Source organism: Choloepus didactylus, chromosome 7 (genome assembly GCF_015220235.1).
Source record: "Choloepus didactylus isolate mChoDid1 chromosome 7, mChoDid1.pri, whole genome shotgun sequence".
Taxonomy (NCBI): Eukaryota; Metazoa; Chordata; class Mammalia; order Pilosa; family Megalonychidae; genus Choloepus; species Choloepus didactylus.
The window spans coordinates 77,644,603-77,659,483 of record NC_051313.1 but is presented as its reverse complement, the minus strand read 5'-3'; the positions used below and the strand labels follow the sequence as shown (position 1 = coordinate 77,659,483).

Genomic DNA, 14,881 nt, shown 5'->3' with positions numbered 1-14,881 from the left:
CTGTCTATAGACTAATGTCCAAAACAATGTCATTTAGAGCATATGTAGCAGAACCTTCATAACTGTGACCAGTTCTGATGTATCTTATTTTTCAGTTTTGTTTAGATTTTATCAAGATACAGCTAAAAGGTAAGCTATTTTATATCTTTTTATTCACTAAAGTTTTATTTACACTAAAGCAATTTATAGGAGTAAAAGATAAGTAATATTCCCAGAATTCATTAAGATGAATTGCGATAATTATTTATTACATATACTTTCTTAAATGGCATATATCTTAACAGTGTAATTACAAAAATTCATTCTGTAACATCACAAAATCTAGCTCTATTCTTTAAAATATACTCCATTAGAGGGCCCCCCCCCCTTTTTGGAAAAAAATCTAGAAGCTTCTGTAAGATATTTATAAAGATTTTCTTTATTTTCCATAGGAGTTAATGTTTCGAAGCCTAGAAACTGATAAATTTGTTCTTAGCTTTAATTTTATATTTCCACACAGTTTCCTCTGTCCAGGATTTTTCCCACTTAAGAATTTATTTCTTTTCTGTTTGCTTTTGTTTTCTCTAGGATCTGAAAGGAATCCTGTAGAGATTACTTTAAATACCTCTGATTTAACTAAATGTGAATGGTGTAATGTCCGAAAATTACCAGTAGTGTTCCTACAGACAATACCAGCAGTTTATCAACAGCTGAGCATGCATCTGCAAATGAATAAAGAGGATAAAGTTTGGAATGATTGTAAAGGAATAAATAAGTTGACAAGTAAGTTGTGTAGAACAGCTTGTAGTAGAAACTGTTTATTTAAGAGCAGAATGTGAGTGCACTTTGCCATAGATGTATATTATCTACAATCCTTAACTTACCTTATAAGATAAATATTTTTCCCCCATTTTACAGATAAGGAAAAGCCCACAGAAGGTGGCAGGGCTGAGATAAAACTCAGGTTTGCCCATTTATAAAGTTTTTTAAACTGTAGTTAAAAATTAAAAGAGCAGCACTCTTTATTATACTACTGAATGTAATATATGAGAAGAAAGCATTTTTTTGAATGCGCTGATTGGAGTGCTAGGGTGCTAAGTTTAAATCAACCATATAAATCTAGAATCCTTAAAACTTGGCCTGAATAGAAAGTTTTCAAGTTCATAGAAAGGGTCTGCATCCTGTACATTAAATGGATGTGGTTCTACAGGTTTTTTCCTTTCATTGCTAACATTTATGGCATAATATGACTGGTTGTAAAATAAATACTTTCAACAGTAATGCAGATTTATAATTGTTTCTTAAGCTTAATGATGAGTAAATGTTAGCATGTATTGACAGAGTGAGAGTTGACACATTAGTGAATAGCGGTTTTTACAGTTTAATTCTCTAGAGATACTACCAGTTTGCTATGTAAATTATTTGTGCTTGACAAAAAATGTCAGCAGATATATATTTAAAACTGTAAATAAATTTGGATCCTATTAGATAAAGTAAATTAGTTATATCCATAAATAAATTGGTTTTTTGAGCTGCTGCTAAACCAGTATGTTTTGGTCCTTTCTCAAGACCATAGTATCAGTTGACACTGTCACTGGCCTTTATTTCAGTAGGTATTGTTTACCCACTATATGCCAAATATTGCTTTAAACATTTATACCAGGATTTTCTGGTGATATTCTTGGAAATAACTAGTTTGTTACTCTTTTTCTAATATCTCTCTCTATATTTTGTTCTTTTAGACTTATAGTTATATTTATTTCTTTTCAGATCTGGAAGAACAATATATTATTTTAATTTTTCAAACTGGCCTCGATCCTCAGGCAAATATGGTATTTGAAAGTATCATTACTGACATTGGTATAAAGAATAATGTTTCCAATTTTTTTGCGAAAATTCCCTTTGAGGAAGCCAATAGCAGGCTTGTTGCCTGTACAGGAACCCGTGAAGAGACCATCAAAGGAAGTTGTGTGCAAAAAGAGAACAAAATTAAAAATGTAATTATTATTTAAAACTTTTATAATTTTAATTAATGGTTAGCTTTAAAGGGAATTATCTCGTTATAATATTGCTCATTTCTTTGTCAGATTTCAGCGTTATTTGCCTTTATATGTGACTTGAAAGATATCTTTTGTCAAAACATTAATCGTGGATAGGTGACTTCTGATGCAAATGGTGCTTGATAACATATCTCTGAGGCATTTTGTAGTTCTTCTCCACACACTATTCTTATCTTCACTTTTTATCTCTTTTTTCTTTTTCTCTCATACCCATTTTTCTTTATCCCCTCACTGCCAACATACACTTACATACAAACACTGATACACTAAAATTGTTATCCTGTGTTCTAGATTTGCTGGTTGTTCCCAGTGATGTCATTGCATTGCAGTGTGATTTAAAGGAATTTTTATCCCTGATCTATTGTTAATTTATATGTAACATCTGCATGCATGGTTGCAAATTTGAGAGGTGAATAATACCATGTGATCTTGATTGTCAGTGTACTGTATGTATCTAATTCTAGAATAGCTACTAATAAGTATAGTTAGGTAACTCTGATGTTACCTTAATCAAAGACAATAGAGCTACTATAAGAAGTATAATTAGTGCAAATAAAACTTAAATGCTCTAAATTTGTCACCTACCACAGAAACTTAATTTTGCTGATTTAGTTTATTGGGAACACTTAATCTTTCAACCTGGCTACAAATCTCAAAATATAACTATCGAAAGCAGAGTCTTGATGAAGTTGAACAAGGTCTGACCAGAAAAGAGCTATGCACACAGTTAGTGGGTTGGAAAGAGAGCAAAGGAAGTCAGGAGAACAGTTCCCTTTCTTTTGCATGGTTGGCTACAGAAGATTATCCCAGAGGAAGAAAAGAACAGGCTGGAGGCATAAGACAGCTGGGGTGGGCTCAAATTTCAATGGAAGTCTCTTCTATCTGAAGACCTCTCTTTCCATTTAGCTCTGTGGAGGAATATGTTCCCTGATGAGCCTCTGTCCCCACATCTAATAGACAGCCTAGCTATTAGATAAGTCTCCACTGCAGTCGGGCAGAACTACTCTTATCTGTTCTTTGGACTTGACTAACATAATCTAATTTAATATGGATAGCAGAGATCTTAGAAAGAAAAGATATTTAACTGTTACATGAATTGGGAGAGTATCACTGTCAATGGAAAGCTGTCCCTGTGTTTTGCTTGTTTCTTGTTTTGGATTGTTAAATATTATGCATACTTTTAAGATTCATATTTTTTATCCTTTTTAATATAATAGCATTCTTTCCTATGTGCTTAATATTTTTACTGAAAACTCTCCCAATTGATTTTGTAAATTAATAATTTAATTTCCGTTACCCAGATATCTTTTGAGTCTAAAATACTACTTCGAAACAAGCAAGAATTTCAGTTTTTTGATGAAGAAGAAGAAACTGGAGAAGGCCACACCATCTTCATGGGTCCTGTAGAAAAGTGAGAGCATTCCTATACATTTGCAATGCTCTTAAATTTCTTCTTACTTTATTACTTTTCATATACGTGTGTGTGTATATATATACACATTGTTTGCTTATTTTATTACAGATTAATAGTATATCCACCACCTCCAGCTAAGGGAGGCATCTCTGTTACTAATGAAGATCTGCACTGTCTAAATGAAGGAGAATTTTTAAATGATGTTATTATAGACTTTTATTTGAAGTAAGTTAATTTTCTTACCTTTAGCAACTCTTTAAAATTCTTTCTTATTGTATGTCTTCATTTCCTGGCTTCAGACTGTTGGTTTTTAAATTCCATCACTGCCACTTATTCACAACATTTGGGAAATTATTTAATCTTTCTATACTTGTGTTTCTGCATTTTAAAAAGTGGGAATATTATTATTAATAGCATTAAAAGGAATGCTGTGAGAATTATATGAGATAATATATGTCAGGTGCTGGGAAAGTATTCATGTCAAATACATTAAAAGTGGTCATAAATGGTAGCTTTTTGTGTTGTTACTGTTAATAGTGCTTATAGCCTTTTTTTATTAAAAAAAAAGTTACCACCCTAGATTAGGTAATAGTTTGTTGAGCAAGCACAAAAGTATGATTTCATTCATATCAATCAATAAATGTTCACCAAGTGCCAGCAGTATGCCAGATACAGTGTTAGTAGAAGTTTACGGTCTTGTGGAAGGGACAAATTTGGGATGTAAGTAATGGTAGAAGCATTAAAATGGTACAGACACAATAGAAGAGAGAATGCTTCATTCTCCTTGGGGGTTGGAGGATATGAATGACCAGGTGTATTAGTCAGGGTTCTCTAGGGGAATAGAACCAACAGGAGATATCTGTAAATATGAGATTTTATAAAAGTGTCTCACTCAGCTATGGAGATGCACGAGTCCAAATTCCATAGGGCAGGCTACATGCTGGCATCTCCGATGAAGGTCTTCGATGATCTCCCCAGGAGAGACTGGCTGGCTGGCTGAAGAGGAAGTGAAAGTTCTCTCTTTTCCCTTGAAAGTCTTCGGTTGATTGGATTAAATCTAACTGATTGGATTCTCTCATTGTGGAAGACACTCCCTTAGTTGATCATAGATGTAGTCAGCCACAGATATAATCAGTTGACTGATGATTTAAAAAACCTGCCTTCTGATTTATTAACCAGCCATGAAATGTCCATGCACTAATGGTTAGGCCACTGCTTGCTTGGCACCATCATCTGGCCAAGTTGACACATGAACCTAACCATCACACCAGGAAAATTTTGTGGAAGAGCGTACATCATAACTTAGTATACATCATAGCTTAGTATGCATGTATATATATGTGGTATATTTTCACATGTATTAATTTGTGTTCACTAATTTGTGATATGAAATGGATATGTATGTGAAACAAAACAATTTACCATCAGTGTATCCAGTGCTTGCTAATACTTTCTAGTTTATTCCAATATATTTCATGAAACAAAACCTCCCTGCTCCCCCCAATGGTTGTCGAGACCTCCTAAATTGAGTTTATAGCCTACTGGTCATTGCTATTCACAGTTTGCAAAAACAAACATTGTTCTAAAGAGTGAAAGCTTTTGCTTAGAGAAGTGTATCATAGTTGAATTTCCTTAAGATCATTTTGACAGGCAAGTACGTTATGGAAGTTTAGATGAGAGATGAATTAAGGAAATTTACCAAGGTGATTTAAGAGGTCTAATTAAGGTGTTTAATTGGGATGAAGAAGAAATGTTGAGATGTTTTAGGAGGTGGGGTTATTTAGGATTTAGAATTAGCTGGAGTCCAGGACCAATTGAAAGGAGATTAAGAAGGAAAGAAATGGATGCCAGGTAATTCCTAGATTTCTGCCTTCTTGAGACATGCTAAATGATATTGCCACTAAGGCAGTGAATGTAGAAGCAGAACAAACCTGAGTGGGGAAGGGGCAAATTTTCTTTTAGATATCAGTTATACAGCCATGGGAAGACTCCCAATGAACAGTTGAATATATGGTTCTGGAGTTCAGTTGAGTTCTAGACTGGAAATAAATAGCTTTAGGATGCTTTAGTTTGTAAGTGGTGGTTTAATTTTTAAAATGGATTTGAGATTGCTTAGGTAGGGGTTTAGAATTAGAAGAAGAGCTATTAGTATAGAAGCTGAAGAGTAAATTTTAAGGAACAGACAGGGAAGAGAAAGGTTCCCATAAATAATTTCTGAAGATATTTGAGCAGTAGAAAAAAATGTATAGGCTAATGACATGAAATCCAAGGGAGGTGACAGCTTAAAGGAATATATATTCAGTGGTATCATTATAGCAGAGGTCAAGGCAGATAAGCACAAAGAACAATTCTGAGGTCACAGTATCCTAAGTTAATTTGATTCCACTGGGTTGATGAATATGAAAGCCAGAGTAATGACTTCAATAAGGTGGTGAGTTTTTTTTTTTTGTTGTTTTGTTTTTTTTTTTTTTAAGTTGCTTCTGTTGAGAAAAAATATCTTCCTAATACAGCTCAGAATAAATGTTAGGTTTAAATTTAAGTTCCTTGAAGGAAGAATGTAATATAAAAGACAATGGTTGATTTCCACTTCTGGGAAGATAAAGTAAAAGTACTTTCCCTAATCCCCCCACTAAGTCCAGCTAAAAACCCTGGACATTATATATAAAAACAATCATAAGAATACTGAAAGATACAGAGAAGAAAGAAGACCAGCTAGAGATATTGGGACCTGAGGAATGACATGGTGGTGAGTCCCTGGGTTTTCTTTTTGTGTCCTCTATATCAGACTGGATGTTTAAGAAGCCAGCATATCAGAACTGCCAATGAAGGCACACCGAAGAAAAAGCCCTAAGAAAACCTGTGCTCTCTAGTCAGGACCAGGAAAGAAGTACCCTGGCAAGACTTAGATAATAACCCTGCACTCCAGTCAAAACCACAGAAAATCTGCAGCCCTACCACCAGCAAAGGCTTAATGGAGAGCCTAGACTTCCACCCTTGCCATACTGTAAAAATACTCCAACACCCTACTGGGGTGGTGTCAGAGAAGACTTAAGTGGAAGCTAGGCTTACATCCATGCAGGTGGTAACAAGCCTCCACCAGTGGTATCAGTGCAGACCACCTGGGGGACATGGACTTCCACCCTCACCAGACGGTAACGTGGTGGTGTCAAAAGAAGCCTAGTGGATAGCTAGGGCTTTCACCATGATTTGGTGGTAAAGGTGTCTCACACACACACACACACACAGAACTGCATAGTGTTTGTGGAAATCAAGTGTACAGCCTGGACTTGTACCCCATCCTCTGGGTAAGGAGATTCCCCTCTACCTCCCAGCTGAGGGGATACTAATGGAGGCCTGGTAGGGAGCCTGAACTCACACCCACCTATCAGTAACAAGGAGTTTCTCCACTTCTGGTATCAGTCAAGACCTAGTGGGAACTCTAAACTTCCATCCTGACCTGGCAGCAATGAGGGGTGTCAGGGGACCTGCTGAACACAAGAATTAAGTAAGATCCAGTCTTAACATAATATCCAAAATGTTCAGATTTCAATTAGAAATCACTCATCTCAGAACCAGGAAGATCTCGAATGAAAAAAAAGACACACAACTGACATAAATACTATAATGACATAAATATTAGAATTATCTGACAAAGGTATTTAAAGCATCCATCATATAAATGCTTTAGTGAAAAATTATGAACATTCTGGACACAAATGAAGAAATAGAAGGGTAAAGATATAACAAGGAAACAAATAGAAATTGTAGAACTAAAAGTAGAATAACTGAAATAAAAACCTCAATGAATGAGCTCAATAGCAGAATGGAGAAGACAAAGGAAAGAATCAGTGAACCAGAAGATAAAACACATCAATAATTACATTAAATTTAAATGGGAGGTTCTAAGATGGCGGCATAGAGAGGAGTGGAAGCTAAGTAGTCCCCCTGGAACAACTGAAAAAAAAACAGAAACAACTAGTAAATAATCCAGAATAACTGCGGGAGGACAAATGTGACCATCCACTCATCATACACCAACCTGAATTGGGAGGAATGCCCGAGATCACAGCATAAAATCTATGAGTAAAAACTGCAGATCCAAATCAGGAGACCTCTCCCCCACAGCCCAAGCTACAAAGCCTTGTGGTACCAGAGAGAAGCTTTCTCCCAGCAAGCAAATATAGCTCAGCTGAGCTCCAGCTGAAGTTTTAATTAGCGAGTGTGAACTGCTCACTACAAGGTATGAATCCCCAACAAACAGACAGAGGCTTTGGGTGATGACTGACCTTGGAGAGCCAGGGGGTCGCCTCGGACTAGTTCTGAAGCGGACTCTCTGTTCCTTTTTCGGCTCAGTGGAGAAAGCCTCAGCCATTTTCAGTTCCCAGTTCTGTGACCCAGACAAGGGTATAACACAGGCAGAGAGAGACCATTGAAATGCTAATGACCTCCGCATAGGCAGCCTATCTTCTCTAAGAGAAAAGGGGTGGGGCCCACTTCTACTACCCGCCTTTCATTCAGAACCAGACCCCAGAGCCTGGGGGAAAACAGCCACAGGCCACTCCTCCTTACACCAGTCAAGAATTATAGGTTAACAGGTGGCACCTGCTGGGCAGAAAAGTACAGTGACCAGAGGCATCAGAGGGTATATCAATTTTCTAAGACACACCCCTCAGGGAAACTGGGTACTGAATATTTCTTCCTTCTGGGACCTTAGCCCATTCTGGTCTGGGGAGGCCTGATTGGGGTAACCAAGGAAACCATGCCTAGACAACAGAAAACTACAATGTACCAAGAAAAATGAGGTTATGGCCTGGTCAGGGGAACAAACTTGCACTTCAACTGTGATGCAACTGTGATGCAGGAATTGAAACAACTAATAATAAGTCAATTCAAAAAGTTTAGGGAAGATACGGCGAAAGAGCTGAACCGTATAATGAAAACAGGACGTACATAAGGTAGAAATTGAAAGTTGAAAAAACCAACTGGCAGAATCTATGGAAATGAAAGGCACAGCACAAGAGATGAAAGACACAATGGAAACATACGACAGCAGATCTCAAGAGGCAGAAGAAAACACTCAGGAACTGGAGAACAAGGCTCCTGAAAGCCTACACACAAAAGAACAGATAGAGAAAAGAATAGAAAAATGTAAGCAACATCTCTGGGAACTTAAAGACAAAACGAAAAGCAAGAATTTACGTGTCATTGATGTCCCAGAAGGAGAAGAGAAGGGAAAAGGGGCAGAAGCAATACTAGAGGAAATAGTCAATGAAAATTTCCCATCTCTTATGAAAGACATAAAATTACGGATCCAAGAAGTGCAGTGTACCCCAAACAGAATAGATCTGAATAGGCCTACACCAGGACACTTAATCAGATTATCAAACATCGAAGATAAAGAGAGAATCCTGAAAGCATCAAGAGAGAAGCAATCACATACAAAGGAAGCTTGATAAGACTATGTGCGGATTTCTCAGTAGAAACCATGGAGGCAAGAAGGAAGTGGGGTGATACATTTAAGGTCCTGAAAGAGAAAAACCACCAACCAAGAATCCTGTATCCGGTAAAACTGTCCTTCAGATATGAGAGAAAGTTTAAAATGTTCTCTGACAAACAGACAATGACAGAGTTTGTAAACAAGATAACCTGCTCTACAGGAAACACTAAAGGAAGCACTGCAAATAGAAAGGGAAAAACATGAGTGAGAGGTTTGGAAAACAATTTTGGGAGGTAGTAGCACAGCAGCGTAAGTACACTGAACAAGATGACCGTGAATATGGTTGAAAGAGGAAGGCTGGGATCATGTGGGACACCAGAACAAAAGACGAACGATAAAGACTGGGACTGTGTAACTCAGGGAAACCTAGGGTGCTCAACGATTGTAATAAAAGATACAAATATGTTTTTACATGAAGTAGAAAAATGAATTTCAGCATTGCAGGGTGTTAAAAATAGGGTGAGACTGGGGGGAAAATACAATCAATGCAAACTAGAGGCTAGAATTAACAGAAACATTGTCTTATGCTTCCTTTGATGTAACAAACGCAATATACCAAAGCTAAGTGCATATGGGGGGTGGGGAATAGGGGAAGGGTATGGGACTTCTGGCATTGGTGATATTTTCTGACTCTTTATTCTACTTTAGGTTAATGCTGTCTTTCCTTTTGTCACCTTCTAGCTATCAAGTTTGTTTGTTTTTCTCTCTTTCTCTTGCCTTTTTCTTTTGCCTCTCTGCCTTCTTTGACTCTTCCTCCGTCTTTGTGGAAGAAATGTCCTTATATAGAGAATGGCGATGGTGCTCAATACATAAATACGTGACTATACGGGGAACCAACAATTGTTTACTTAGGACGGAATGTATAGTGTTTGAACAAAACCATCTTAAAAGAAATAGGTTGATGAAGAAACCTTGAGGGCAATATATTGAGTGAAATAAGACAGACACATAAAGGCAAATATTGCAGGGTCTCACTGATATGAACTAATTATAATATGTAAACTCATAGACATGAAATATGTTACCAGGATATAGATTGAGCCTAAAAAATGGGGAGCAGTTGCTTATTATGAGCAGAATGTTCAACTAGGGTGAACTTAAATATTTGGAAATGGGCAGGGGTGATGGTAGCATGTAATATTCGAGAATAACTAACAGTGCTGAAAGGTGTGTGAAGGTGGTGCAAAGGGTAAGCTCAGAGTCATGCATGTCACCAGAAGGAAAGTTGGAGGTTAAAAGATGGGAATGTATAAAACAGTGACTCTTGTGGTAGACAATATCTGTGATTAACTATGCAAATACTAGAAATCTCTCTCACAAACTAGAACAAATGTATGACACTATAACTAGAGGTTAATAATAGAGAGGCATAAAGGGAAAAAGTATATACCTATTGCAGACTATACACTACAGTTAGTAGTATTTTAACATTCTTTCATCAACAGTAACAAATGTACTATACCAAAACTATGAATCAGTAATGGAGGGGGGTGTGTGGTTAGGGGCATGGGAGGATCTGAGTTTCCTTTTTTTTTTTGTCTTTATTTCTTTTCTGAAGTAGTGAAAATGTTCTAAAAATTGGAGAAAAAAAAAAATTTGATGGATGCACAGCTGTATGGTGGTGCTGTGGGCAATTGATTGTACACTTTGGATCTTTGGATAGTTTTGTGGTATCTGAACAATCTCAATGAAAATACATATATATTAAAAAAATTTAAAGAACTAAATACACTAATTAAAAGACAAGTTGACAGAGTAGATTAAACACCATTAGCCAACAACATCCTGTCTACAAGAAGCTGACTTCAAATATAATGGTATACATAAATTGAAAGGAAAAGGATTGCTAAAGATATGCCATCACACATTAATCAAAAGAAAGCAAGAGTGACTATATTAATATCAGATAAATTAGAATTCAGAGCAAAGAAAATTACTAGGGATAGAGAGGGGCATTGTATAATGTTAAAGAAGTCAGTCTACAAAATATGTGAGGCAAAAACTGATAGCTCTAAAAGGAGAAACAGAAAAATTCACAAATATATTTGGAGGCTTTAATACCCCTCTTAACTAGACAGAAAATTAGCAAGATACAGAAAAACTTGACACCATCATCAACCAAAGGGATCTGTCCAACATTAATAGAATAGCAGAATGCACATTATTAAGAGCCCATGGAACATATACCTAGATAACCCATACCCTGTGCCATAAAAACAAATGTAAAACAAGCCTCAAAAAATTGGAAAGAATTGAAATCATACAGAATGTATTCTCTGATCACAATGGAATTAAACAAGAAAACAATAACAAAAAGCTAACAGAAAAATCTCCCAACACTTGGAAACTAAACAAGATACTTCAAAATAATCCATAGATCAAAGAGGAAGTCGTAAGGAAAAATTTAAAAATATGTTGAACTGAATGAAACTGCAAAGAGAATATATCAAAATTCATAGCACAGCTAAAGGTAGTGCTAAGAGAAAAGTTTACATCATTAAATGAATACATTAAAATAGAAGAAAAGCCCCAAACAAATTAAGCTCCCACCTCAAGAATCTAGAGAAAGAAGAGCAAAATAAACTCAGAACAAGCAAATGAATGGACTAGACCTGATAAGCTGGAGCAAGTAGATAACCATAGTTTTAAAAAAAAAAAAAAAAAGAACAACTTGAACCTAAACCTTATACCTTAAAAAAATGTGAGAATCATATGATTTAAATGTAAAACTATAAAACTTTTTTTAAAAAGCATAGGAGAAAATCTTTGGGACCTAGGGCTTGGTAAATAGTTCTTAGACATGACTCCAAAAGCACAATCCATAAAACAAGATAATTGATAAATTGGACCTGGTTATAATTTAAAACTTTTACTCTGCGAAAGTCCCTGTTTAAAGGATGAAAAGATAAGTTACAAATTGGGAGAAAATATTTGCAAACCTCGTATCTGACAAAGACTCCTTTAGAATATATAAAGAACTTTCAGAATTCAATAGCAAAATTGAAAGTCTAATTACAAAATGGACAAGAAACACGAAAAGACATTTCACAATTTGCTGACGGCAGATATGCCCCTGGAAAGATGTTGAATATCATTAGCCATTAAGAAACGCAAATTAAGACTGATGAGATATCACTACATACCTTTAGAATCACTAAAATTAAAATTAGTGACAATGCCAAATGCTGGCAATGATGCAGAGAAAATGGGTCTTTTAGACATTTCTGCCATGAATATAAAATGGTACGTCTGCTCCGGAAAATAGTGTGGCGTTTTCTTAAGAAACATACACTTAACATGTGACCCAGCAATTGCCTTTCTTGGCACTTATCCCAGCAAAATGAAAATTTATGTCTACACTAAAACTATACACAATTGTTCATAGCAGCCTTATTTGTAAAAGCCAAAAACTGGAAGCAACTAAAATCTCCCTTGATAGGTGTAGGGTTAAACACACTGTTGGCATATCCATACTGTGAAATACTAATCAGTGATAAAAAGAAATGAACTCTTGTTAACATGCTATAATTTGGGTGGCTCTGAAGGTCATTATGCTGAGTGAAAAAGCTGATCTCAAAGGGTCACATTCAATTTTATAAAATTCTTAAAATGGCAGTTTTAGAGACTCTTAGTTGGTTGCAAGAGATTAAGGATATTGGAGGAAAGAAAGAAGGTGATGTGAATATAATAAGCATGAGGGAGATCTTTATGATGATGGAATAATTCTGCATCTTGATTGTGGTAGATACACAAATCCACAAATGGGATACAATGACATAAAATTATATATGCATATTCTACCAATGTCCAATTCCTTGTTTTGATACTGTAATATGATTAAGTGAAATAGAACCACTGGGAGAAATTAGATGAAGAGTACACGGAACCTCTCTGTACTATCTTTGCAACTTCCAAATCTATAATTATTTTAAAATGAAAAGTTTAAAAATAAAGAGAAGTGGTTCATATTAGAATTAATTCTAACACATTAGAATAGGTTAGTAATTTTGAGAATTGGGGGTAGTGGGGTTTTAGGTTACTTTTTAGGTTAATTATAGCCCTCTTTTCAAAGGCATTGTTTTTCCTTTAATCATAATGCAGTATATTTCAGTGAATTATAAAATGTGTCATAGACTTGCTAGCAAGAGAGACTGCCCTAGATTTTAAATGCTTAACTTTGCAGATCTCAGAACACCTTGAGACCTAACAGATACATTCAAGGACAAATTTAAAGTTCTTCTTAGCTAAGTCAAAAAATGTTCTCCTTCAAGTTTTATGTATACTGCCTTTCCAAACAAATCTACTGTAAATCCTGAAGTGAATGTGTAGATTAACACTGTTATTGGATATGAATGTCGATTAGGTAAAGTTGGTTGATAGTGCTGCCTGGTGATCAGGTCTCCTTTGTCCGTATTTTTCTACCTACTTGTTACATTGATTAATGAGAGGGAATTGTTGAAGTCTCCAACTTGAATTGTGAATTTGCCTATTTCTCCTTTAAGATCTATCAGATACTGCCTCATTTATTTTGAAGGTCTGTTGTTAGGTGAATACCCGTTTGGGATTGCTGTGTCTTCTTGGTGAATTGACTCCTTTATCATCATGTAATGTCTCTCTTTATCCTTGGTAATCTTCCTTGTTCTGAATTCTTTATTCAAAATGAATATATCTACTCCAACTTTCTTTTGGTTTGTGTTTGCATGGTGTATATTTCTTCATGTTATACTTTTAGCCTATTTGAGTCTTTATATGTGAAGTGAGATTTTTTTGAAAGCATAAAGTTGAATAAAATAAAATTTGAACTTTTTTATATTCTAGCTTAGTCCAATTCAGATTTAATTTATACTTAAAGTGAGTTAAAAAGTGAATTAAAAAGATGAAACTCTTTTGTTTTTTAACTTCACAATTAAAGTAAGTAATTCTTTTTACCAAAGGTGCTCATTGTCCCCCTTTTCTAACTCTGCATGTTTAAAAGTTTGCTGAAATTACAAGAAGCAGAAGGGCATTGTATCTAGAAAATTTTGTGAATGCAGTGCAGAGAAGAAATGGGTTCTTTTAATAAAAATCACTTTCAAAGTCACTTTCATATAGTTTGACTTACCTTAAAATCATTTTTTAATTTTGTCTTACAGTTAAGTCGTAATTTTATTATTAGATACTCTTCTTCATGAAAGAGCAAGTGAACATGTTCACAGTGAACACAGTGTTCAATTTTTAAATGATTTAAACATTGAATGAAAAAACGCACCCAAGTGGAAGAAATTCCCACAAGTTTTTTGTAATAAACTTGAATTTATTATCTTGGATAGAGACATGCTAATTTTATTAAAATTGTAGTTCTAACACATTTACATAGAAAACCATAACTATAATCACAGAAATACTTAAGGATGTGTATCAGAAAGACAGACTAACTTTAAAAGGCATGGATTTGTTTACATTTTAGAAATAGAAAGTCAATTTTCTTAAATGCACAAGTAACTTTTCTTTTTTAAGTTGAATCCTCCCTTTGTTTATTCAGTTTTACAGAGTAGCTATTGTTCTTTGGACCACCAAAAGTAGCACGGTTCACCCATTATGGCATAGCCCATGGACTCATAGCTAGTTCACCACATACTCTGTTTTGAGTATATAGAATTCAGCAACTGATTTGGACTGTCATGAGCTGATTTACTGTCTTAAAATATCTTTTAGGGAGGCAACAAGTTACACTAATGCAAGAAATCTTTAAGATATGTCTTTTTCATTAGAACTTGAGCTTTGGAATTATTAAATATTAAGATAACAGTGACAGATCTCAAGAGTATACTCTCCTGAGGCAAGACTTCTTAAACATTTACTGTTCTGTGTAAGATTTCATAAGGTTTTGAAACTATCATCATTTTGAAAAAGTAATTTTGTTAGTCTTACCACTGTACAGGTCCTTTAAAT

General features: G+C 35.2%; 1 protein-coding gene across 6 annotated transcripts in view; it reads left to right on the top strand.

Annotated features, from left to right (window-relative positions):
- Positions 1 to 14,881, top strand: part of SENP6 (SUMO specific peptidase 6) — a 188,533-nt gene that overhangs the window by 120,019 nt on the left and 53,633 nt on the right. For all 6 annotated transcript variants that reach the window (XM_037843881.1, XM_037843880.1, XM_037843879.1 and 3 more), the window contains 5 exons: positions 96 to 129; positions 568 to 762; positions 1,750 to 1,976; positions 3,341 to 3,450; positions 3,562 to 3,678. In XM_037843881.1, coding sequence (XP_037699809.1) covers positions 96 to 129; positions 568 to 762; positions 1,750 to 1,976; positions 3,341 to 3,450; positions 3,562 to 3,678 — 683 coding nt within the window. The remainder of the gene's footprint in view (positions 1 to 95; positions 130 to 567; positions 763 to 1,749; positions 1,977 to 3,340; positions 3,451 to 3,561; positions 3,679 to 14,881) is intronic.